We start from the raw sequence: 17,973 nt of genomic DNA on the forward strand, positions 1-17,973 counted from the left end.
TTTGCAAATTCCTGCCTAGCCCTCAAGTGCTGACGATCTAGTGCGCCATGCAGTTCGGCTTCTTCCTGCTCGTTGCTGCCGCCGTCCATCTGGTGTGCTCAGACGTCGTCTCGGCCTCCATCGACAAGGAAGCCGCGCTCTCCAAGAGCTTCGTGGACTCGGCCGATGCGGTTTCGGTCAGCGGCAGTTTCTTGAGAACCAGTGAGTTACCGGACACCGACAGCGACGACCAAGCTAACGAGTCGGACGACGAAGAGAGAGGTGTGTCCGGTGTCTTGACCGAAAAGGCTGCGGGCACGGCGGCCAAACTGACCAGATCCAAGTCGCTAGAGTCTGAAAAGGCCGTCGTGCAGAAACTGACCCGATCCAAGTCACTTTCCGATCTGAAGGCGGCCGGCGGACTCGATGACGTTAGGGGCGTGATGAAGACTTCTCTCAACAAGGATTACCTGAGGATTGACAATATGAAGAAGACCCCGGACGATATCGTCAGCTTCTTCGGTCTCGACACCAAGCTACTGGCAAAGGCCGATAGACAGCAACTCCGCGCAGCTGCGAACGGGGATAAGGACAAGCTCGGACAGCTCGAGCTGTGGTACCGCTACTCGAAATACTACAAGCAGAAGTACCCAGGGTGGGCTAGCAAGCTCGTCGTTTAAGCGTAGCACGCACGAATCTCTAATTCGAAGCAGGCAGCATTCCATGAAAGCCTTGTTATTTCGGAAGGCCTCATACCTGTAAGCCCCATTAGAATTCGTTGTTTCTTTTTTTTCCTTCTCGTGAATTGCGGATGGAGTGCCACGTAATTCAGCGACCTTGGTAGTTTAGCTCGCGTAATTAGTCAACTCATGTAGGAGTACTATGGTACTATTTGTGCTTTGCAGATATTTCTGCAAAGCAGGCTATAAATTTTCTGTTATACTGGGGACTTTTAAGATTTAAAAGTCTTATTGAGGATTTGGAGGCTACTAAATCGGGGATGTCTCAATTATAATCGGAGTATAAATCGTTCGTCCGTCTCGTAATTATGTGCATCCTAGCAATTTCGATCAACATACATGCACCTCGGCCCTAGACTAGGCAAGCTCAGCGGCGTAACCGCGCTTGCCTTCATACTTCAGCAGCCTGTTCCGTAGCGTGTAGATTTTTCTGCTTAGCTGGTGTAGCCTTGACTCGTAAACCAAGAGCGACTGCAACGATTGTTGTATGGCGGCTGATTTAGCCTACTGTACAAGGAGCGAATGCCGGTTGCACATCGGACATTCCGTCTGAATTGCAAGCAAATCAGCCGGCTCTGGCTTAATCGACCGATTAGCAAATGTAAATTCGACTCATAATATGAGTCGAATTTACTTTATTAATTATTAAGTAACATTTTGTTTGCCGCTGTCTCATATGCTCTGACTCTGTAAGTCGTCCTAGGTAATTATCCTGAGTATAAATCGAGGTACCCCAGTCTAATTAGGAGGTCGGATTTAACAAATCAGGGGTCGTCAGTCTTATTAAGCCACTTAATCGGCGGATTAACAATCCAATATGACATTCTAATAGGTTTTCACAATAATTACGACTCGCCAGTCCAGCTAAAACTCGGTTATCCTAAACATCAATTGGAGCAACGCGTGGTCGGTCCGTAACACCAAGGTTACATTAATGATGATTGTCTAATAATTGACCCCTGACCATACTTCATTGGGTAAAATTAATCCGCTGCCGAGCGCAGCGAAGGCGGCCCCCGGTCACCTCATAGTGCGTTGCGGGCTCCCGATAGGGCCCGCTTTACCCTACAAACCTAACCTAGCACAGCGAGTAGTGCAGCGAGCCGACGAGGCGAGCGGAACGGGTCCACTACTGCCCTAGCGAAGAGTAGGCAGCCTCCTTTAATAGCGGAGCGAGCATAGCGAGCGCAGCGTCAACCAACTAAAAATCACCGCCGCGTAGCGGCGGCGCTCGGCTAGTAATTATGGATACCAGTGAATTAAGACCTGGATGCATGGATTAGAAATGAGACTTAGTGTTATTACATTAAACTCGGAGATACGAAGAATACTCTCTGAAATGTTTTCCTGAAAAAGGATGTCAGGCTATTCGACTTGCAATTAGTAAAGCTACCTAAAGTATCCGCCAAATCCGAGTTTTAGGTGCGGTTTTAGCTACTTAGAAAGCAGCCGATTAGACAATCAGATATTTAAATATTATTTTAATAAGTCGTTTATAATGAGTTTTAGTCTGTTTAACCCCTCCAAATCGGATGCTGCATAATGCAGCTTAGATTTGAAAGCTTAAACTGCATATATGCAGTTTAAGCCAATTTTGACATGAAATTTGTATGACTGTTCTTTCCCCGACACAGCACTATACAAACGTCAAGATAAAATTACATTTAGTTTCTGTTCGCGCCTTTTTAGTTTTCCAGATGTCAAAGACCGGCATTTGTCAAAATTCGGAATATAATGTTTGGCAAGGGCACGGGACCCACTGTCTGATTTGGACAAAATCTGCGAGGTATCGGACTTGGCGACTCACAGCGGCTTCCATTTGCCGCTTTTGCAAAATCGCCCTCAATCGAGAATTTGCGCGGCCAGGGCTCAAGGCGGCGGGAGAATCAACATGAGTCACAGATATTCGTGCGAGACATCGACGCTCGAGTACGACGCTAATGGTACGTTCATAGCGAGCGCATGCTATACCTTATTGCTAACCTGTTTCATTTGGCACGTTTTGTCCTGTAGAAGGATAACTCCCTCCTCCGTGCGGTGCTCCTCCAGCGCTTGGTAAGGTTTGGTCAGAGATGTCTACGAGATTCATTCTTACTGACAAGATTTTGCATTACTCTTGGTCCAGTTGTGTTTACTGCTTCCAGGCGAGCGTCTGCTGCTGTAGCTGTCCAAGCTGTCGCACTCAGTCAAACTGTCGAGCTTCGGTCGAGCTGCTCAACCCGCTGCATCCGTGCCTGGCGTTCCGAGCGCTTGCGGAAGAACTCCTCGGTATCCCGGTGCTCAAGTCTACCCGCATTCACACCTGTTGTGACTGCTTCCTCGCGTCGATGCAAACGACGACGACGACGACGCCAGGATTTGAATGAAAATGGAGTGCTCCGAACAATGGTACGTTGTACAGCATGCTGTCCTGTATACTGCATTGTATGCAGTATTACATATTTATGCTGCCTCGTAGCCTACATGATCTAACCTGAGCAGTATTGGTGTTGTTGAAGGAGACTACGGTGACCAAGCAGCCATAATCAGCCCGAAAACGAGCCCGCCTGCGTGAAAACGACGGCTCGAATGAAATTGTAGCGAAATAGACGAGCTGAGAAGAACTCCGGCGAAGCCAGAGATGCCGCTTTGGGATCCATTGATCTGACCGACGGGCGAACGAGACGAAAACTGACTTGGCTTGCGCTCGTAATGACAAGGTCTAGTGGTAGTAACGTGAAAGTATGTAAACTAATATAAGCAATTTGGAGAAACACAATTGCAGTCGATGCGGTTCCTAGTGAACTACTTCGGTGTTGAAGTCAGTCGAATTTGACTTGGTGATCAAACTTGGTGATCTTTGCTGCTGCTTCAACTACAGAATGACATGCTCCTGTCTGCAACAACACATCCAAACTTGCATCTTAGGTATTGTCTTATGTACGAAATGGTAACGTTTCACCTGATTTCCCCCCTGGATATGTTTCTGAATGTCTATTTCATTTGATGTTTGTATAGTGCATAGAATGCCCCCGGACGTACCACAAGCTTACAGAACGCCTAGAGGTGACACACCTACTTTGTATTTATGTTTTTGTATGGGAAGTTTCAAATTCCGATTTTTTGAAAATCGGGACTCCCTAGACACTAGTTTCTGTTCGGCAGGCACCCTGTCACTATCCTTGGTAAGTAGCATTATTCAGCATGGGTATGGCACACTAGAGCCAATATGCAGATTATATTCAGTATTAGCATGTGCTCATCGTGCATCTTATCTTCCCTAACCATTTTTGTATACAAACATCAAGTCTAATTACGCTGCATATGCAGTTTACATGTTCTTTTCGGCTCCCGGTCTGGAGGGGTTAACTCTAAAATAGAGGTTTTCTACTATTTTGATGATCGGTAAACCAATTTAGCCTTCCCCAAAACTTTGGCGTCGAGACTGAAAATCTTCACAGTGTTCTGAAAATCCTTGCTGAGAGAACTTTGAGCCACCCTGTTGCCTTCGCCATGCGTCGGGACAGCATCGGATAGAAATGCAGTGACATCCACGCCTGTCATCTGTAGTGGCGAAGCATTAATGGAGGCCATACCAACATTACAGCATGCAATGAGAAGAAGGTGGTAAAGCAAGCAGTACATAGGAGCCGTCTGCTTCGTGGTGGTATTTTTTGCAACACGTGGAGCTCATGGAAAAGTGAGAGCTGAATCGAAAGCGCTTTCATCCTTGCTTACGCTGGTATATCGACTGATCCAGCAACATATTCCCCACCATCTCGACAATCATCGATATGTTCGCAGAAACTGCCGTCGCCACGAAGTCAACCAACACAGTCGTCCTCGAGTCATGCCGCAGCTTCGGACCTGTCGATTTGGGTGTTATCATGTAGCAGGTGGATACGCGCGAGAACGTGTCGTTTTCACCAGCTGCCGAGTCTTGATCGTGGTCATGAGGCTTTATGAGAACGTACCCCTTCTCGAGGAAATACATCCCGTTTACTGGTCGCTTCTCAAACTCAAGAGGCTCGATATGCGCCCGCCAGACAATAACGATCCGATCATTCTCCACGTATCGACGTAGAATCTGTTGGTCGTAGAACGTCGCAGTCGCATTTGTCCTGGCGTCCCGCATTTCCAAGCCAAACTTCTCTATGTTCGTGTTGCCCTCGTGTTCGCTAGCACATTGACCCTTGTAGTTGTGCCAACGGCGCCACCACGCATCTCCGATCGCGCCCACTTCAAACGGCATAATCTTACTGTATGAGATGTCCACCTGCATGTCGTTCACACTATCTCGCAGCTCGCGCGTCGGAAATCTCGGACAATCGTCGCCAAGCACGCTTTCGATCTCGCGATAGGAGGCGTCTACCCCAGCCATCAGTTCCTCGAAAATCCTACTACTCACGTGCGACTGGAACCCAGCCGGGATTTTGACACGCCGCGTGGGCCGATCACTGTCCGAGAAGACCATACCTTGCTGCGCCAGTCGCTTGCGCACCATCTTCTCGATGCTCCTGGCCACTTGCTTCCCCTTCTCGCACTTCTTCTTCAGCAACGCATTGTCCCGTTCCGCCTTGAGACGTCCCTCTAGCTGTCGGTTGCAGATTTCCTCCCACACTGCGGGGTTTTTCCTCGCTCGAGTCCTCACCAGACTCAAGCCCTGACCAACCCGACGGCTCTCTCGCTGCTGCAGCGACTGCAGCTGCTGCAGCTTCAGCTCCATCTCCGCCGCCTCTTTGCGCAAATGGATGAGCTCGTATCTGCGTCCGTTGCGGGCCTTGTTGGGGTCGTAGCTGAGCTGCTGCTTCTGTTTCTGCTTCGGCTTGGACGTCTTCCGCTTCTTGGAGTTCGGAGCGGATTTCGCTTCCTCATGGGCGAAAATCTCCGTTCCGAGCTGCAGTTGGCGTGACAGAGTCGACAACGTCGTGGGTGCTCTGGGGGATAAAGGAGTGATAGTCTCCACTGCGTCGTGGCCAAAGTTCCGATGTTCTCGAGCAGGGAGTCTTCGTCCTCCGTCAGCGTTGGCAGCGAGGCGACGAGGCAGCGGGTGGACGCTGGGAGGAGTCGCTCGAGTTGTCCAGAGCCTCGTCGAGGAAGGCCAGCGCCGCTGCGAGAGACTCGCACGAGTCGGATGGGAGCGCCATTACGTACTAGTATGCGGTAAGAGTTGGTAATACGCCTGAATAGGAGTGACTACTTCAAGGCTGCTGCACGTGACCATAGGTCATCTCATACTGTTTGAAGAGACCCACAGTGCACACTGTACCAGTTGCCGTGTACGTGTACAGATCAGTTATTTTAGAATGCTTCTGATGGCAGGAAGAGATCTCGATGTCGATCATCCGATCACTGACATGCACGCTTCTGTTGATGATTCTCACGCTTCCTACGATTACTTCAGATTGACAAGGTTGTGGCAGTTTGATTCACATGTCAATTGCATCACGAACACTAATTGTGGTGTCATCCAATTGTGTATTTCGAATAGATACCACGCCGACCTCCTTGGGCCTCATCGTCAACTCGGCTAGTGATCAAGGAAACGTGGCCGACTGTTGAGAACCGGCGCTAGTGAACCAGCCCGATGCTACAAAGGACGCGGCAGCTGATACGAGGGCGAAAACCTGGAATGAAACGATATCAAGTTTTTTTGTATAACTTATGAAAAAACAAGAAAACGGCGGATATGGCCAGGGCCTTCCCGTCACCTTCAAACGCGGACGTACTGCCCCGATCCAAGTCGTTTCTGGCAGAAATGCTGCGTTGCAGAAGCTAACAGTACCTGATCCAACTCTCTTTCGAGCCCGATGCTAGCATCGGACTCGACGGCATTAACCCCTTGGACGCGGAGGGGTGACATGGACGGCATTAAAAATCGCTTAAACCGTCCCGGACAGCATAAGAAATAATATGTGTTTTAGTATACCATACCGGGTAGAAGAACAAATTTGGACGTTTTTCGCACAGATTGTAGCTAACCTTTCGGGTAAAAGGATGATGGGCACGTTCCGGATATTTGTGTGACCCAATCACAGCCAATTGCACGAAGTCACGCAATCCTGATATTTTTGAATTACGGGGAGAGGAACCAGTAGAACTTCTGCCGAAGACGTCCAGGGGATGCAGCACCCGCGGCCTCGCTAACTACGCGTCCTGTAAATGGTTTACAACTAACCCACTGCGTCGCAAGATGAATCTACATGTATTGTAGCATAACGGTTACTCCTTCGCTACTGCACGGTCGCGGATGTGGTTTGTCTTGGGTGCAAACTCACCGTTTTGCCACACGAGGTGCCAGATCTGAGTACAGGTGAGACCTTCATTGTTGGGGTGACCACGCTCCTTGTTGCAAAGCGTGATGGGTCCTTTCTTTCCTTGTGAGCACGGGGCGCAGTAGTAGGAAGACGTTCCTCCCCGCTTCTTTCCTTCAGGCTTGTAGCAGGAGCATACCTTACACTGTCTTTGGCGGAGGCGCTGAACACCATTGTTCATGCGGTAGTCAGTGGTCTGCGTGAGCTCGTGTTCACCCTGCACGACGCTCGGAGTCTCTGCTGCCACGTTTGGCGCTGCTCTTGAGTGCGTAAAGCAGGCTTCTGTGTGTTCGATTAAATCCTTGTGAAGCTTTGCCAAGAAGTTGAAGTGCGAGTCCTTGTGGGGCTTTCTCTCACATAGTTTTTTGTAGACGATGTAGGCGTTGACTAGGGCCATGTCGACAAGACCGAGGAATAGACTCTTGTAGTACTTGACGAACCTGTAGTATCGGAACAGCATAACTTACGATTAGAAACCACATCATGTCAGCATAATGTTATCCGTACCTTATGGACAACTGCAACGAGTATGCTTGTAGCCGCAGTTGGTCATGCCGATCCACACCTCCCATGTAGCGTTGGTATTCAGCTACTACGTCTGGACAGGGAACATCGCTTGCGCCCCCACGCCTCTCGCGGCGCCGGACAGTGGTTGCTGCAGTTGTCACTTGGGAAGCTAGGAAGTAGACCATGGTGTTGTCCGCCCACATCACTGCCACCAGACCAGGGTTTGACTTCGCCACTGCCATTTGGAATGTGCCCCGTGGGGCCCTCGCTTGGCGTTTCTTCTTCGGATAATTCAGACGATCGCACCAGCCCTTGCGATCCGTTTGCATAGTGCCCACGTAGTTGAAGACCATCGTGCGTAGCTGTTGGACCAGCGGGATGGAAGTGTAGTATCGATCACCAATAATCAGCCGCCGTCCTCCGTATGGAAGGCCCCGAAACACGCACGCAACGTTTCGGATGAGAGCAGCAGGACCAGTTTTCGTGTCCATGGCCTGCGAACACTCCGTGTCACCAGCGCGTCCAATATCAAGTTCGACTCTATTTTGAGCGTCAGCATCGTATACAGACTTCGTCAGCATAAAATCCAAATATAAAACCGACCATGTCAACACACACGTACCTCTTGCAATACCTGGTCTCAGCGCAGCAAGTCATCACACACTTCGAGCCCCAGCGATGAGGCTTATCCTTAATGAAAGCCCTTGTCGGATTTCGCTTGTTGTGGGAAGGAAGAATCCCTTCATCGATGGCAACACGCGACCCAAGAACGTAGCCTTCCTTGAACGTCTTCTCCAGCGTAAAGAGCACTGATCGTATTTTCCAAGCTCGATCGGTAGCAGCTGCAGGGCTCTTGTTATCGGTGAAATGTAGAAACCGCGAGATATCACGGAACCTGTCGCGCCGCATCACTTTGCTGAATGTTCCCATCGGAAGTACACCCGTGGCTTTGGTGCTCCAGTGATCTTCCATTCGCTTGCAGGGACTCAATGCATGTGCAATCATCAAGCCAATCCATTGAACAATTTCGTGGGGGGCAATCTTCTCAATTTTTTCAAGGTTTCGCCGCAATGTATCTCTACTGCGCTGTGCACGATGTGTAACCTTGCGTTCCTTCGCTTCCGCCTTGTCGAGTCTGGCTTCCAGCGTTTGCTTGCAATACAGGTGGGTCTGGCTAGCGACGTCACACCAGAAAGCCTTCGGCAAAAAGTAATAGAAGAGGCCCAGCGGCGATTTAGAAACTGTCAGGATGTCTTGAGATGGCCCACAATATCCAGAGTACATATTGTCCACGTCAGGATCATCTACGACCGGAGCCTCCCCATTCTCAGGCAGCACGTCCCATCCGTCTATTTTCATTTGGTTGAGCTGGTCGTCATCGTAAACCTCCGACGACCCTGTCAGCATAACATGTGAGTTAGAAACCGTTCACGTCAGGTTAGTAAAATCTAAAGTATAACTCACCTTGAACACGCAAGTGCAACCGTTCCAGCTCTGCTGCATCCATTAGCCCCGTTACTCGGCTCAGCTCCTGACGAAGATAGTCCTCGCGCGCCAAAGCATCGTCGTCTTCATCGCTGTCGGTGTCAGCAACGCCGTCGCCGATATCACCAGCGGAATCCTCGCCCCCCTCGCCATCGGTCTCAAGAGCGGTCTCCTTGGTGTCTCCAATAATATTCGGGTCAAGTGAGTCCACAAAGTCAAAGCGCAGCGGCGTTCCGCACGCGGCGTCGCGCGGGCTCGGTTTTCGTCGTTTCTGTGGTGTGCCTTGGCTTCTTTTGTTTCATCTTCTCCTTCTTGGTCGTTGAAATCCGCAGGAACTTCAGAGACGTCATCTTTTTCATCATTATCTTCTTCCTCACTCGGTTCGTACGCTTGTTCTTCGGAAACAGAGTGTCCGTGTCGTGGACTAGATCACGCAGCTCAGGATTAGTAGATACCGCTGCGCTGTCAGAAGCTGGGGGCGGTCTGTCCTTGCCGGCAATAGTTTCCGACGTTGCGTTCTCATGACCCGTGTTGGCATTCGATGGTGCTTCCGTGTCAGCAATAGCTGGGGCTTCCCCGTCAGCATTTGCATCAATGTCAGCATTATCTTCAGCTGTTGTGCAGTTCTTGTCGGCATTAGGATCGGCGCTGGTGTTCCTGTCAACATATTCTAAAATGAATAAACATCCCCTGTCAGCATTCTATATGTCAGCATAACAGCAAAACTATATACCTTTCGGGAGAGGCTGACCGCTCGCCAAAGAAGCTGAAGTTGAGACTGCTGCTTGGACAGGCGGCACAACTGCGTTTCCATCCGCAACTAAACAACCAAAGCCACGTCAGTTCTATGAGAGCAATTGAGCAGCCAGTATATTGCTTACCTGTAGCGTTCTGTTCACCCCACACTTTGTCAAAAGCTGCCAGTTCCTTTTGCCGTTTGTCCCCTTCTTGAGCCATCTGCTTCTTGGAGGGTTGCTTAGACTTGACCTTGGGAGTGCGCGGGGTTTTGGCGGTTCGCTTTGAAGCAGACTTCGCTCGTTTTGCTGGTGGACTCGCTTCAGTCACGGATATGGGCGTCGGAGGACGCTTTGGCGGCGCCGGAGCTTTGCCTGGAAGCGTACTTTGAACTTCAGAATAAGTAGTGTTAGCATGAAATGCTCATAACAAAATCATTTTCCGTGCTGTACGTACTTGCTTGGCTCGGCGGCCGGACATAATACTGAGCCGCTCGCATAGTTCCATGTCTGAGCGGATGTAAGCGAGCAGCTCGTCCTCGCCGTTGAAGAAGTCCACGCCTCGCGTCCCTCCTTTCCGTTTGCAGCCCGGCATGATGTAGTTGTGGCTGCAAAGGTAGACGCATTAGGTACGGCACCATGCAGGACCTATAAGTAATCAACTTACTGAATCTGGATCCCGGTTGCCAGCTTCCAGGACCATCCTTCCTTCCGAAGTAGCGGCCAAATCGCGCGGAAGTCCATGGCGTATGCCATACTTGAGTCCTACGCGGCGAAATCCGAGAATGAATGGTTTTGCTAGAAGGCGGCAACACGGCTAGCATCGCGGAGTAAGCAAAGGGTGTGTCCTTGATTCTGTCTCTTTTTAATATGTATCAATATGTACTGAAAAGAGACAGAATAGAGATGTTAAATCGACCAATCGGATTGATCGAATATCCCCGTCTGACCAATCCGATCGAGTAACGACTGATTCCGACCGATTCCGACTAAATTCCGACTAAAACTGTTCGTCGATATATGATGACAAAGGTAAAGCCTGTTGAACCAGATATACATGGAACTATGATAACGAGTAAATTAGAATATAAAGTTAGTTCAGCACCATTCGATTGGCTCAAATCAGAACGAATATTTACCAATATGATAGCATTCTCCTTATCTTTATATCCCCTTCATGCCTGGTATCGCGTCGGAGCCGTTCTTCGGTTGCAAGCGCAACGTCGATACGGGCGAGGTTGTCCCGGCGGAGCTGGTGGAGTTGTAGTACGGAGACGTGCCGACGCGCTTGGTCGACTTGACATACGTAGAGATGGAAGGTAAGCCGCAGTGCTGGGTGCACGGCACGTACTTCTCGCGCGTGAACAAGCTCATCACGCGCACGGAGGAATGTTCCCGCCGCGAGAGCTCTGGCGCGCTGTTCGACCAGTTGGAGCTCAAGTCGAACCCGCGCGGAACGCTGAGCGCGTTTATCGCGAAATACCCTTCGACGGTGTCGACGCTGCTGTCGCTGCCGGACTGCGACTTCTTCCTGGAGCTGTGCCGCACGGGTGGAAAGCCGGTGAACTTCGTGCCTGCGATCACCAAGGACTTCAAGACGTGGTTCAAGAAGGCCTCTATGTAGTACTCGAAGGACTTGCGGTGGCGGAGCGCGTCGAGCAGCGCGTGTTCATCCTGCAGGGCCCCGTGGCTGTGCACTACAGCACGGTGGTGGATGAGCCCGTGGCGGACATCCTGGGAGGCATCAACTCGGGCTTCATCAACGTTGTCAAGGAGAGCAGCGCGATTTCTGCCGCGTCGGTTGCGGCTACCAAGCAGACTGTGGACATCGCTGGAGTTGAGGTCAGGGAGAGCAACGGATGAGAGCGCCATTCCGTCTGCTGAAGAGTGGCTTGCGGCGCTCGCCGCGTCCGTGAGCGACAAGGACTGGCTGAAGGCGCTCATCTCGTCGACCCACGTCGTGAAGGAGAAGAAGTGGCTTGTGAACCCGGCTGTGCCAGCTTCTTCTCCCCCGGGTTGGCCAGAAGTACGTGATCGACGCTGCCGGCATTCGCGTGTTCGACAGATCGATCGACATTTCTGGCCCCGTGATCGAGATCGCGAAGAAGGGCACAGCGAGTGCCGTTGTGGTGAATGAGGTTTGCCCAGCAGTGGCCGAGCTGAAAGTCGGCATCGTGTCGATGGAGATGACGTTCCAGCACCACCCTGAGCTGTTGTGCTCAATCCACGCTAAGGGCAGCGGCTTCATCGACATGGCGATGGCCATCGAGGACAAGAAAGAGGATTCGTGTGAGGCTGCGTGCGCGGAGAGCGTGATGTCTCGAGTTCTCCATCGCCATCGGCGAGCAGTCGTACCTGCCCAAGGTCGACAGTCAGGACGACGCCGCACGTTGGGTCAAGGGCCTGTAGGCGCGGCAGCACCGGCCCGAGGGTATACCCTCCGAGGTCTTCAGTCTGCGCAGCGAGCACATGGACGCCGAGAGCGACGCGTCCAGCGAGTACGGCGGCCGACGACCCCGAGGCACGTCCTCGGACTCGGGCGGTCGGCGCTCGTCCCTGTCCTTGTCGTACGTCGAGACGCAGAATCCCGTGGTCCCCAACGCCAACGCCCTCGCGCGGCTCTCGCTGTCGCACGCCGACGCCCCGAATCCCGATGTGCCGAACGCCAACCTGATCGCCCGTGCGTTGTTCTCCCATCCCAATCCAGTGGTCCCGAGTGCCAACAACACTGCCGCTACTGCTGCAGCTGGACCAAAGTATCCGATGGTGAATTCCAACCAACAGGTCACGGGGGCGACGGTGACGACGACTGCCGCTGGAAAACCGCAGGACGATGAGAATCCAGCTGCGAAGGCGCCGTGCTGTGCGCCGTGCTCGATCATATAAATTGCGACGACAACAAGAGGCGATTGGTTGCCTCCTTTTTCCTTCTTCTCCTTCTTTCGACGACGGCGCAAGAGCTGGAGGGTATCGGTCGATCTGGCCGTGGTTTTGTCCTGACTCACTCGCTACCTGGTGCGACCTGCCTGCCCATTTCTGCCTGCCAAGCCGTCTTTTGTAGACCGTATTAACTCCATCGAGCCGGCGCCTCCTGCCTATGGAGGATCACCGTAGCTGGCTATTAAATGTACTGACGAACAACAGGCAACGCCGTGGGATTTATTGCAGCACCATGCCTGCTGTGGCGTACCATCCAAAGCTCCAAAGACTGTGGTATAAATCGTCGAGTTCCTTTCCTCTCTTTAAATCGTTCTGCGGTCCGTTGCTCGACTGGCATGATCCTGTTGCCGTTGAAGTTGTCAACCAGAGCTCCGGGTGTACCCTAATATGGGTACATTTGTGTATTCACACATAATCGCTCGACACCTTGATCCTCGACATGCAGGCCACCGCCAGAAGCCAGCGCAGTCAGCCATGGGCAGCTCCGATGGTGCGTCCCCGCAGCCTCTGAGACTCTGTTGACAGCCGCGCCGCCTCCTTACTGACCTCTACTATGCTCTGCGACGCTCCATGCGTCTCTGTGGGTCGCTCCGTGCAGAGGACGAGCGCAAGAAGCGCAGCATCAACGAGATGTTCGGCGACGAGGACTCGGACGACTCTGGCGACGAGCAGAAGCCCGTGAAGCGCGAGGCGTCGCCGCCCCCCAAGCGTGTCAAAAAGTCCGGGACGACGATGCCGGCCGCTCCAAGCGCCGCGACGACGGAGACGAGTTCGACTCGGGCGAGGAGGCTGTGGCCACCAAAGAGGATGACGACTTCATCGACAGGGGCGACGACCTGGCCGACGTGTTGGGCGAGTACGACGACGACCGCCAGCAGTTCGACGACGAGCGGCCGCTCGGGGGCGAGCCCGAGCAGACGCAGCAGCACAAGGACGACTTCTTCGACCGGACCCTCAAGTCCCTTAAGACGGACCGCTCCCGCACCAAGCTCAGTCTGTCGCCGCAGGAGATGGAGCAGATCACGCAGGAGGTGCTCTACCGCATGGACAAGGCCTACGCGGACGACCTGGCCAGCATCGCCGAGCGCCGCCCGGCCCTGGAGAAGATCAAGTTCGTGGACAGCGCTCTCCATGTGCTGCGCAAGCTGCACATGGAGAGCCCATGCTGCTGGACCTCGACCTGCTCACGGTAAGGGGTTTTGGTGGTGAGGTTGGTGGGGTTTGGAGTGTAAGGCTAATGATTGTGGGTTGTTGTCGTTGTTGTGCGAACAGATCGTGAAGAAGTGGATTCAGCCGCTGGAGGACGGCTCGCTGCCGAATGTCGGCCTGCGTACCAAGATGCTTCAGATGGTCAGCAAGATGACAGGTATGTTGTCTACAGAATGCATCGCAAAAATTGGTCTTGTGGGTACTTAAAATGATGTGGATTTTGTTTTAAGCAGTGTTCAAGGAGCACTTGAAGTGTAGTGGTCTTGGTAACTTTCACGGCCGACTTCAGCATCACGAAGGAGGATATCGTGGCGTACCGTGCCGCACTGGGTCTCAGCGTGGATAAGGTGGGCGCCCCCACCGACTTCTTTACGATCGTGTCGTGGCGTCCGCTGATCAAGTCGGTGTTCACGAAGGAGGTGAAGGGCAACTTGATGGACCTGGTGCACCTGAACCACTCGCACAGACTGCTGCCATCCCGCAAGATGTCCGCGACGTTCATTCCTGGCGACGACATCCCGAGCACGTCGAATGTCAGCGGTCTGCACATCGTCGACTGTAGCAGTGCACGGTGTGGTCATCATCTCACGCAAGACGGTGGGCGATCAACTGGAGGAGGTGCTGGAGCCGCTGGTGGAGCTGCACGGCGAGTTCCTGATCCGTGGCTCGTTCAATGTCTTCGAGGCAACCTTCTCGATCGACAAGTTGACGACCGATTTCGTGCTCAAGCGCTAGGAGGATGTGGAGATCCTGAAGCTGAAGTCGTGGCCGAAGCTGGCTTCCGAGGCATCGGTGAGCGTCGGTGACAACCTGTCGTTCGAGCTGACGACGAAGAAGCAGTACGCGTTGATCAACTCGCTGAGCTCTGTGGAAGTGTCGGGTGTGCTGTGCCGTGAGGAGGCTGGCTCGAAGGTGGAGATCGGCACGGTTGAGCTCAAGAGCAACGAGGTGAACGAGAGCCCCGGGGTGGCGTTCCTGCGCCAGGTGCAGCCGGCGGACGCGAATGCCGGTGGCATGTTTGCGAACGGTGGCTCGCACGTGCCAGAGAGCCGTTGGAGATCAATGTGCCGACGAACGCGCTGGCGTAAGCCGTGGCTTCGCGCAACCTCAACCCGATTCACCGCTCGAAGTACGCTGCCATCCTGGGCCACCTGCGGAAGGGCAAGCCGATCATGCACGGTCTGTGGACCGTGACGAAGGTCCGCGACCTGGTCATCGAGAGCTTCTGTCCGCTTCGACAGCAACGTCGTTGACTACGACGTGAACTTCGACGGCATGGTGTACCCGGACGAGAAGCTGTTCATGCAGGCGCGCCACATCGGCCTCGACGACGGCAAGAAGGTTCTGTCGGTGGAGGTTGTGAACGGTTCCGGCGAGGACGTGGTTAGTACGCGTGCTGTGATGAAGCAGGCGCCGATGGCGTTTGTGTTCCCTGGACAGGGCTCTGCCGCGGTGAACATGGGCATGGACCGCTACCAGGAGTCCTCAGTTGCTTGCGAGATCTGGAACCGTGGTGATGTGACACGACACTTTCGGTTTCTCCATCCTCGAGATGGTGCACAAGAACCCGAAGTCCATTATGGTGCACTTTGGCGGTAGGTAAGAAGGGCTGCAACATTCGCGAACATTACATGAACCTGAAATGTGAAGACCCTGTCACTGGTGAGGTTACCCCGCTGTTACCAGAGATTGATGAAGATACTGAGAGCTACAGCTTTTCGGCAACGGACGCGGCGCAGCTGATTCCTGATGATGCCTATCTTGTTGGCTAGTCCCTGGGCGAGTACGCTGGTTTTTGAACTCCTTCGTGGAAGCGCTATCCGTGGAAGCACTCATGGATCTAGTATTCCTGCGTGCAATCATCATGCAGAAGGCTGTAAAGCGTGACGCTGAGTAACGCTCGGACTACGGTATGGTGGCAACGAACGCTACACGTGTTGACCCCCACTTCACGGAGGAGGTCATGTGGACGGCATCGAGGCTGCTTCGGGTAAGCTCCTGCAGATTGTGAACTTCAACATCCAGCAGCGCCAGTACGTGGTTGCTGGTGAGAACGTGAACTTGCAGACGCTGTCGCTGGCGTTGGCTGCGTTCAAGGCCTTGAAGTCGACCGCTCCGGTGGAGGAGGAAGAGGTGATCGCAGAGTCGCTGGCGCAGGCTCGCGCTCGCAAAGAGAAGTGCGAGCAGAGTGGGCGTCCGTTTACGCTGTCCCGAGACCTGGCGACGACCCCGCTGGTTGGTATTGACGTGCCGTTCCACTCGCGCGAGCTGCTGGGCGGCGTGCCGTCGTTCCGGGCGATGCTGCGCACGAAGTTCGACCCGTGGGTGCTGGAGCGCCAGCTGTCGCTTCTGGTGAATCGGTACATCCCGAACCCGGTGGCCACTCCGTTCTCGCTGGAGCGATCGTATTTCGAGGAGGTGTACCAGGCGACGAAGAGTCCGTTCTTGGCGGAGGTGCTCGACCCGATGCAGTTGCAGTTGACGACGAAGGCCCAGCCCGCGCACCTTCTGGTGGTGGAGCTGCTGGCGTACCAGTTTGCGGTGCCTGTGCAGTGGATCAAGACGCAGGCGCTGCTGTTCTCATAGAGTGGTGTTCATCGCTTCGTGGAGATTGATCGTGCTCCGACGTTGACGACCATGGCGCTGCGCACTGTGCAGGTTGGTGACTTCCCGTCCGTGCCGCGTGAGATTCTGTGGTACCAGCGCCCCCCGCGAGGTTGTTCACTTCGAGGAGGAGACGTCGAACACCTCTGCATCAGAGCTGCCGGGGCTGCGGCTGAGGCCGCGGCCGCCGCTGCGAAGGCTGCTACTGCGTCTGCTCCGAAGGCGAAAGCGGCTCCCGCGGCGCCGGCCCCTGTCGCTGCTCCGGTTGTTGGTGCCCCGGTGGCTCCAGAGCAGGTTGCTCCTGCTGCGGAAGACGCGCCAGTTGCTGCACTTCACATTCTGCGGGTGCTTCTTGCTGTGCGCATGAACAAGAGAGCAAGGAAGCCATGGACGTGAAGACGATTTGCGCCGGCGAGGCGGTGGTGGAGCACGATGCCTGAACGATCTGGAAGGGAGTGCGGCATTCCAGAGGGTGGCGAGGAGATGACCTGGTTTCGAACTTCTTGGTCTACGAGCGTGGTGCTGGGTAACGTGGCGAACCGTTTGCTGAACAAAGCTGTGGTTTTGGTTTTCCGACATCAAGGGCAATTTGTCGTGAACCGTTGGTGAGCTGCTGCATGGGAGATGTTTTGCTGCTTGATACAATTTGTGCGGAGAACAGTGCAAAGATCAATTTGCATGGTGTTTGGCAAGTGCTGTGCTGGGACCGGATTATCGAGGCAGAATTCCATTACTAGCTTTTGGTTGCTTCAAGTTTGGCTGTGGTCTCGTTGAATTGCATGAAGGACTGCATCTCGGATAGTATCATCTCCGAGTCTTGCTCGCCGAACACTTACGGTGGCGCCAGCAGCAGAGAAAGCTTGCTCACTTGGGACGGACGTCGCCATCACAGCAAGAAAGTCCCGAGCCATCATCCGGATTCTTGGGAACTGGTAGAGGGTGCGAATCCAGGCACACACTGCACTGCTGCTGGTTTTCGAGTTCATGGTGGGATCCCGGTGAACGAGCCAACGATCAAGCTCTAAAGCAATCGACTCTCCTCCATCGAACCCAGTAGGCTCGTCGTGCCCGAAGTTGTCGTCCAGCATTTGGTGCAGGACCTTACTCAGAGCGACCTCCTCGGTGTCTTGCTGGTTCAACGTGGAGGCACTGGTACCTTGCTGCTGGCTCTCGAATCGGACGCGGTACTCGGCCTCGTACTCGTCGATGACATACTGCCTGATGGGAGCAATATCGGTAATTACTTTGGGCAGAAGCGTCTTGGCTCGAGGATCGAGCATGGCAGCAATTTGAGCCTCACGGCTTTTTACCAAGCTGTCGTACTGGTCGAGTTTCTTCTTGAAAGCCGTTGCAAAGTCGGCGGTGTAGCGGGCGACAGCCTGGTTGATCGTTGACGTTGCATTCTTTGACACCAGCTCAAATACGACGACTGCCATCCCAAACGTGGGGTAGTTCTTACCAGACATCATCATGATTGCAGCC

At 53.4% G+C, this 17,973-nt stretch overlaps 7 protein-coding genes across 7 annotated transcripts; 3 read left to right on the forward strand and 4 right to left on the reverse strand.

Annotated features, from left to right (window-relative positions):
* Positions 1 to 47: 47 nt before the first annotated feature.
* PHYSODRAFT_284663 (hypothetical protein) lies at positions 48 to 659 on the forward strand (the record flags this gene model as incomplete). Its single annotated transcript, XM_009519858.1, has 1 exon — positions 48 to 659. The coding sequence occupies one exon, from the start codon at positions 48 to 50 to the stop codon at positions 657 to 659; it is 612 nt and encodes a 203-aa protein (XP_009518153.1).
* A 3,763-nt stretch (positions 660 to 4,422) lies between these two features.
* Positions 4,423 to 5,520, reverse strand: PHYSODRAFT_485401 (hypothetical protein; the record flags this gene model as incomplete). Its single annotated transcript, XM_009519859.1, has 1 exon — positions 4,423 to 5,520. A coding segment is annotated over one exon (1,098 nt), but the record flags the coding sequence as incomplete, so codon positions are not given.
* A 1,400-nt stretch (positions 5,521 to 6,920) lies between these two features.
* Positions 6,921 to 7,409, reverse strand: PHYSODRAFT_478994 (hypothetical protein; the record flags this gene model as incomplete). Its single annotated transcript, XM_009519860.1, has 1 exon — positions 6,921 to 7,409. The coding sequence occupies one exon, from the start codon at positions 7,407 to 7,409 to the stop codon at positions 6,921 to 6,923; it is 489 nt and encodes a 162-aa protein (XP_009518155.1).
* A 232-nt stretch (positions 7,410 to 7,641) lies between these two features.
* On the reverse strand, positions 7,642 to 8,019 carry PHYSODRAFT_375883 (hypothetical protein; the record flags this gene model as incomplete). Its single annotated transcript, XM_009519861.1, has 1 exon — positions 7,642 to 8,019. A coding segment is annotated over one exon (378 nt), but the record flags the coding sequence as incomplete, so codon positions are not given.
* A 52-nt stretch (positions 8,020 to 8,071) lies between these two features.
* Positions 8,072 to 9,360, reverse strand: PHYSODRAFT_554503 (hypothetical protein; the record flags this gene model as incomplete). The annotated part of the gene is made up of 2 exons (XM_009519862.1): positions 8,984 to 9,360; positions 8,072 to 8,916 (listed from the first exon to the last, which is right to left on the reverse strand). The coding sequence occupies exons 1-2, from the start codon at positions 9,024 to 9,026 to the stop codon at positions 8,072 to 8,074; spliced, it is 888 nt and encodes a 295-aa protein (XP_009518157.1). The 5' UTR covers positions 9,027 to 9,360.
* Positions 9,361 to 10,915: 1,555 nt separating this feature from the next.
* On the forward strand, positions 10,916 to 16,473 carry PHYSODRAFT_324166 (hypothetical protein; the record flags this gene model as incomplete). The annotated part of the gene is made up of 20 exons (XM_009519863.1): positions 10,916 to 10,993; positions 11,051 to 11,358; positions 11,442 to 11,580; positions 11,627 to 11,731; positions 11,763 to 12,050; positions 12,088 to 12,143; positions 12,192 to 12,601; positions 13,124 to 13,168; positions 13,277 to 13,389; positions 13,428 to 13,811; positions 13,838 to 13,867; positions 13,951 to 14,044; positions 14,146 to 14,438; positions 14,482 to 14,562; positions 14,623 to 14,938; positions 14,977 to 15,070; positions 15,108 to 15,405; positions 15,440 to 15,482; positions 15,660 to 15,770; positions 15,845 to 16,473. The coding sequence occupies 20 exons, from the start codon at positions 10,916 to 10,918 to the stop codon at positions 16,471 to 16,473; spliced, it is 3,915 nt and encodes a 1,304-aa protein (XP_009518158.1).
* A 51-nt stretch (positions 16,474 to 16,524) lies between these two features.
* PHYSODRAFT_324167 (hypothetical protein) lies at positions 16,525 to 16,887 on the forward strand (the record flags this gene model as incomplete). The annotated part of the gene is made up of 1 exon (XM_009519864.1): positions 16,525 to 16,887. One exon carries the CDS (start codon positions 16,525 to 16,527, stop codon positions 16,885 to 16,887), a length of 363 nt encoding a protein of 120 aa, XP_009518159.1.
* Positions 16,888 to 17,973: the final 1,086 nt, after the last annotated feature.

The sequence above is a fragment of the Phytophthora sojae genome (genome assembly GCF_000149755.1).
Source record: "Phytophthora sojae unplaced genomic scaffold PHYSOscaffold_2, whole genome shotgun sequence".
NCBI classification, from domain to species: domain Eukaryota; phylum Oomycota; class Peronosporomycetes; order Peronosporales; family Peronosporaceae; genus Phytophthora; species Phytophthora sojae.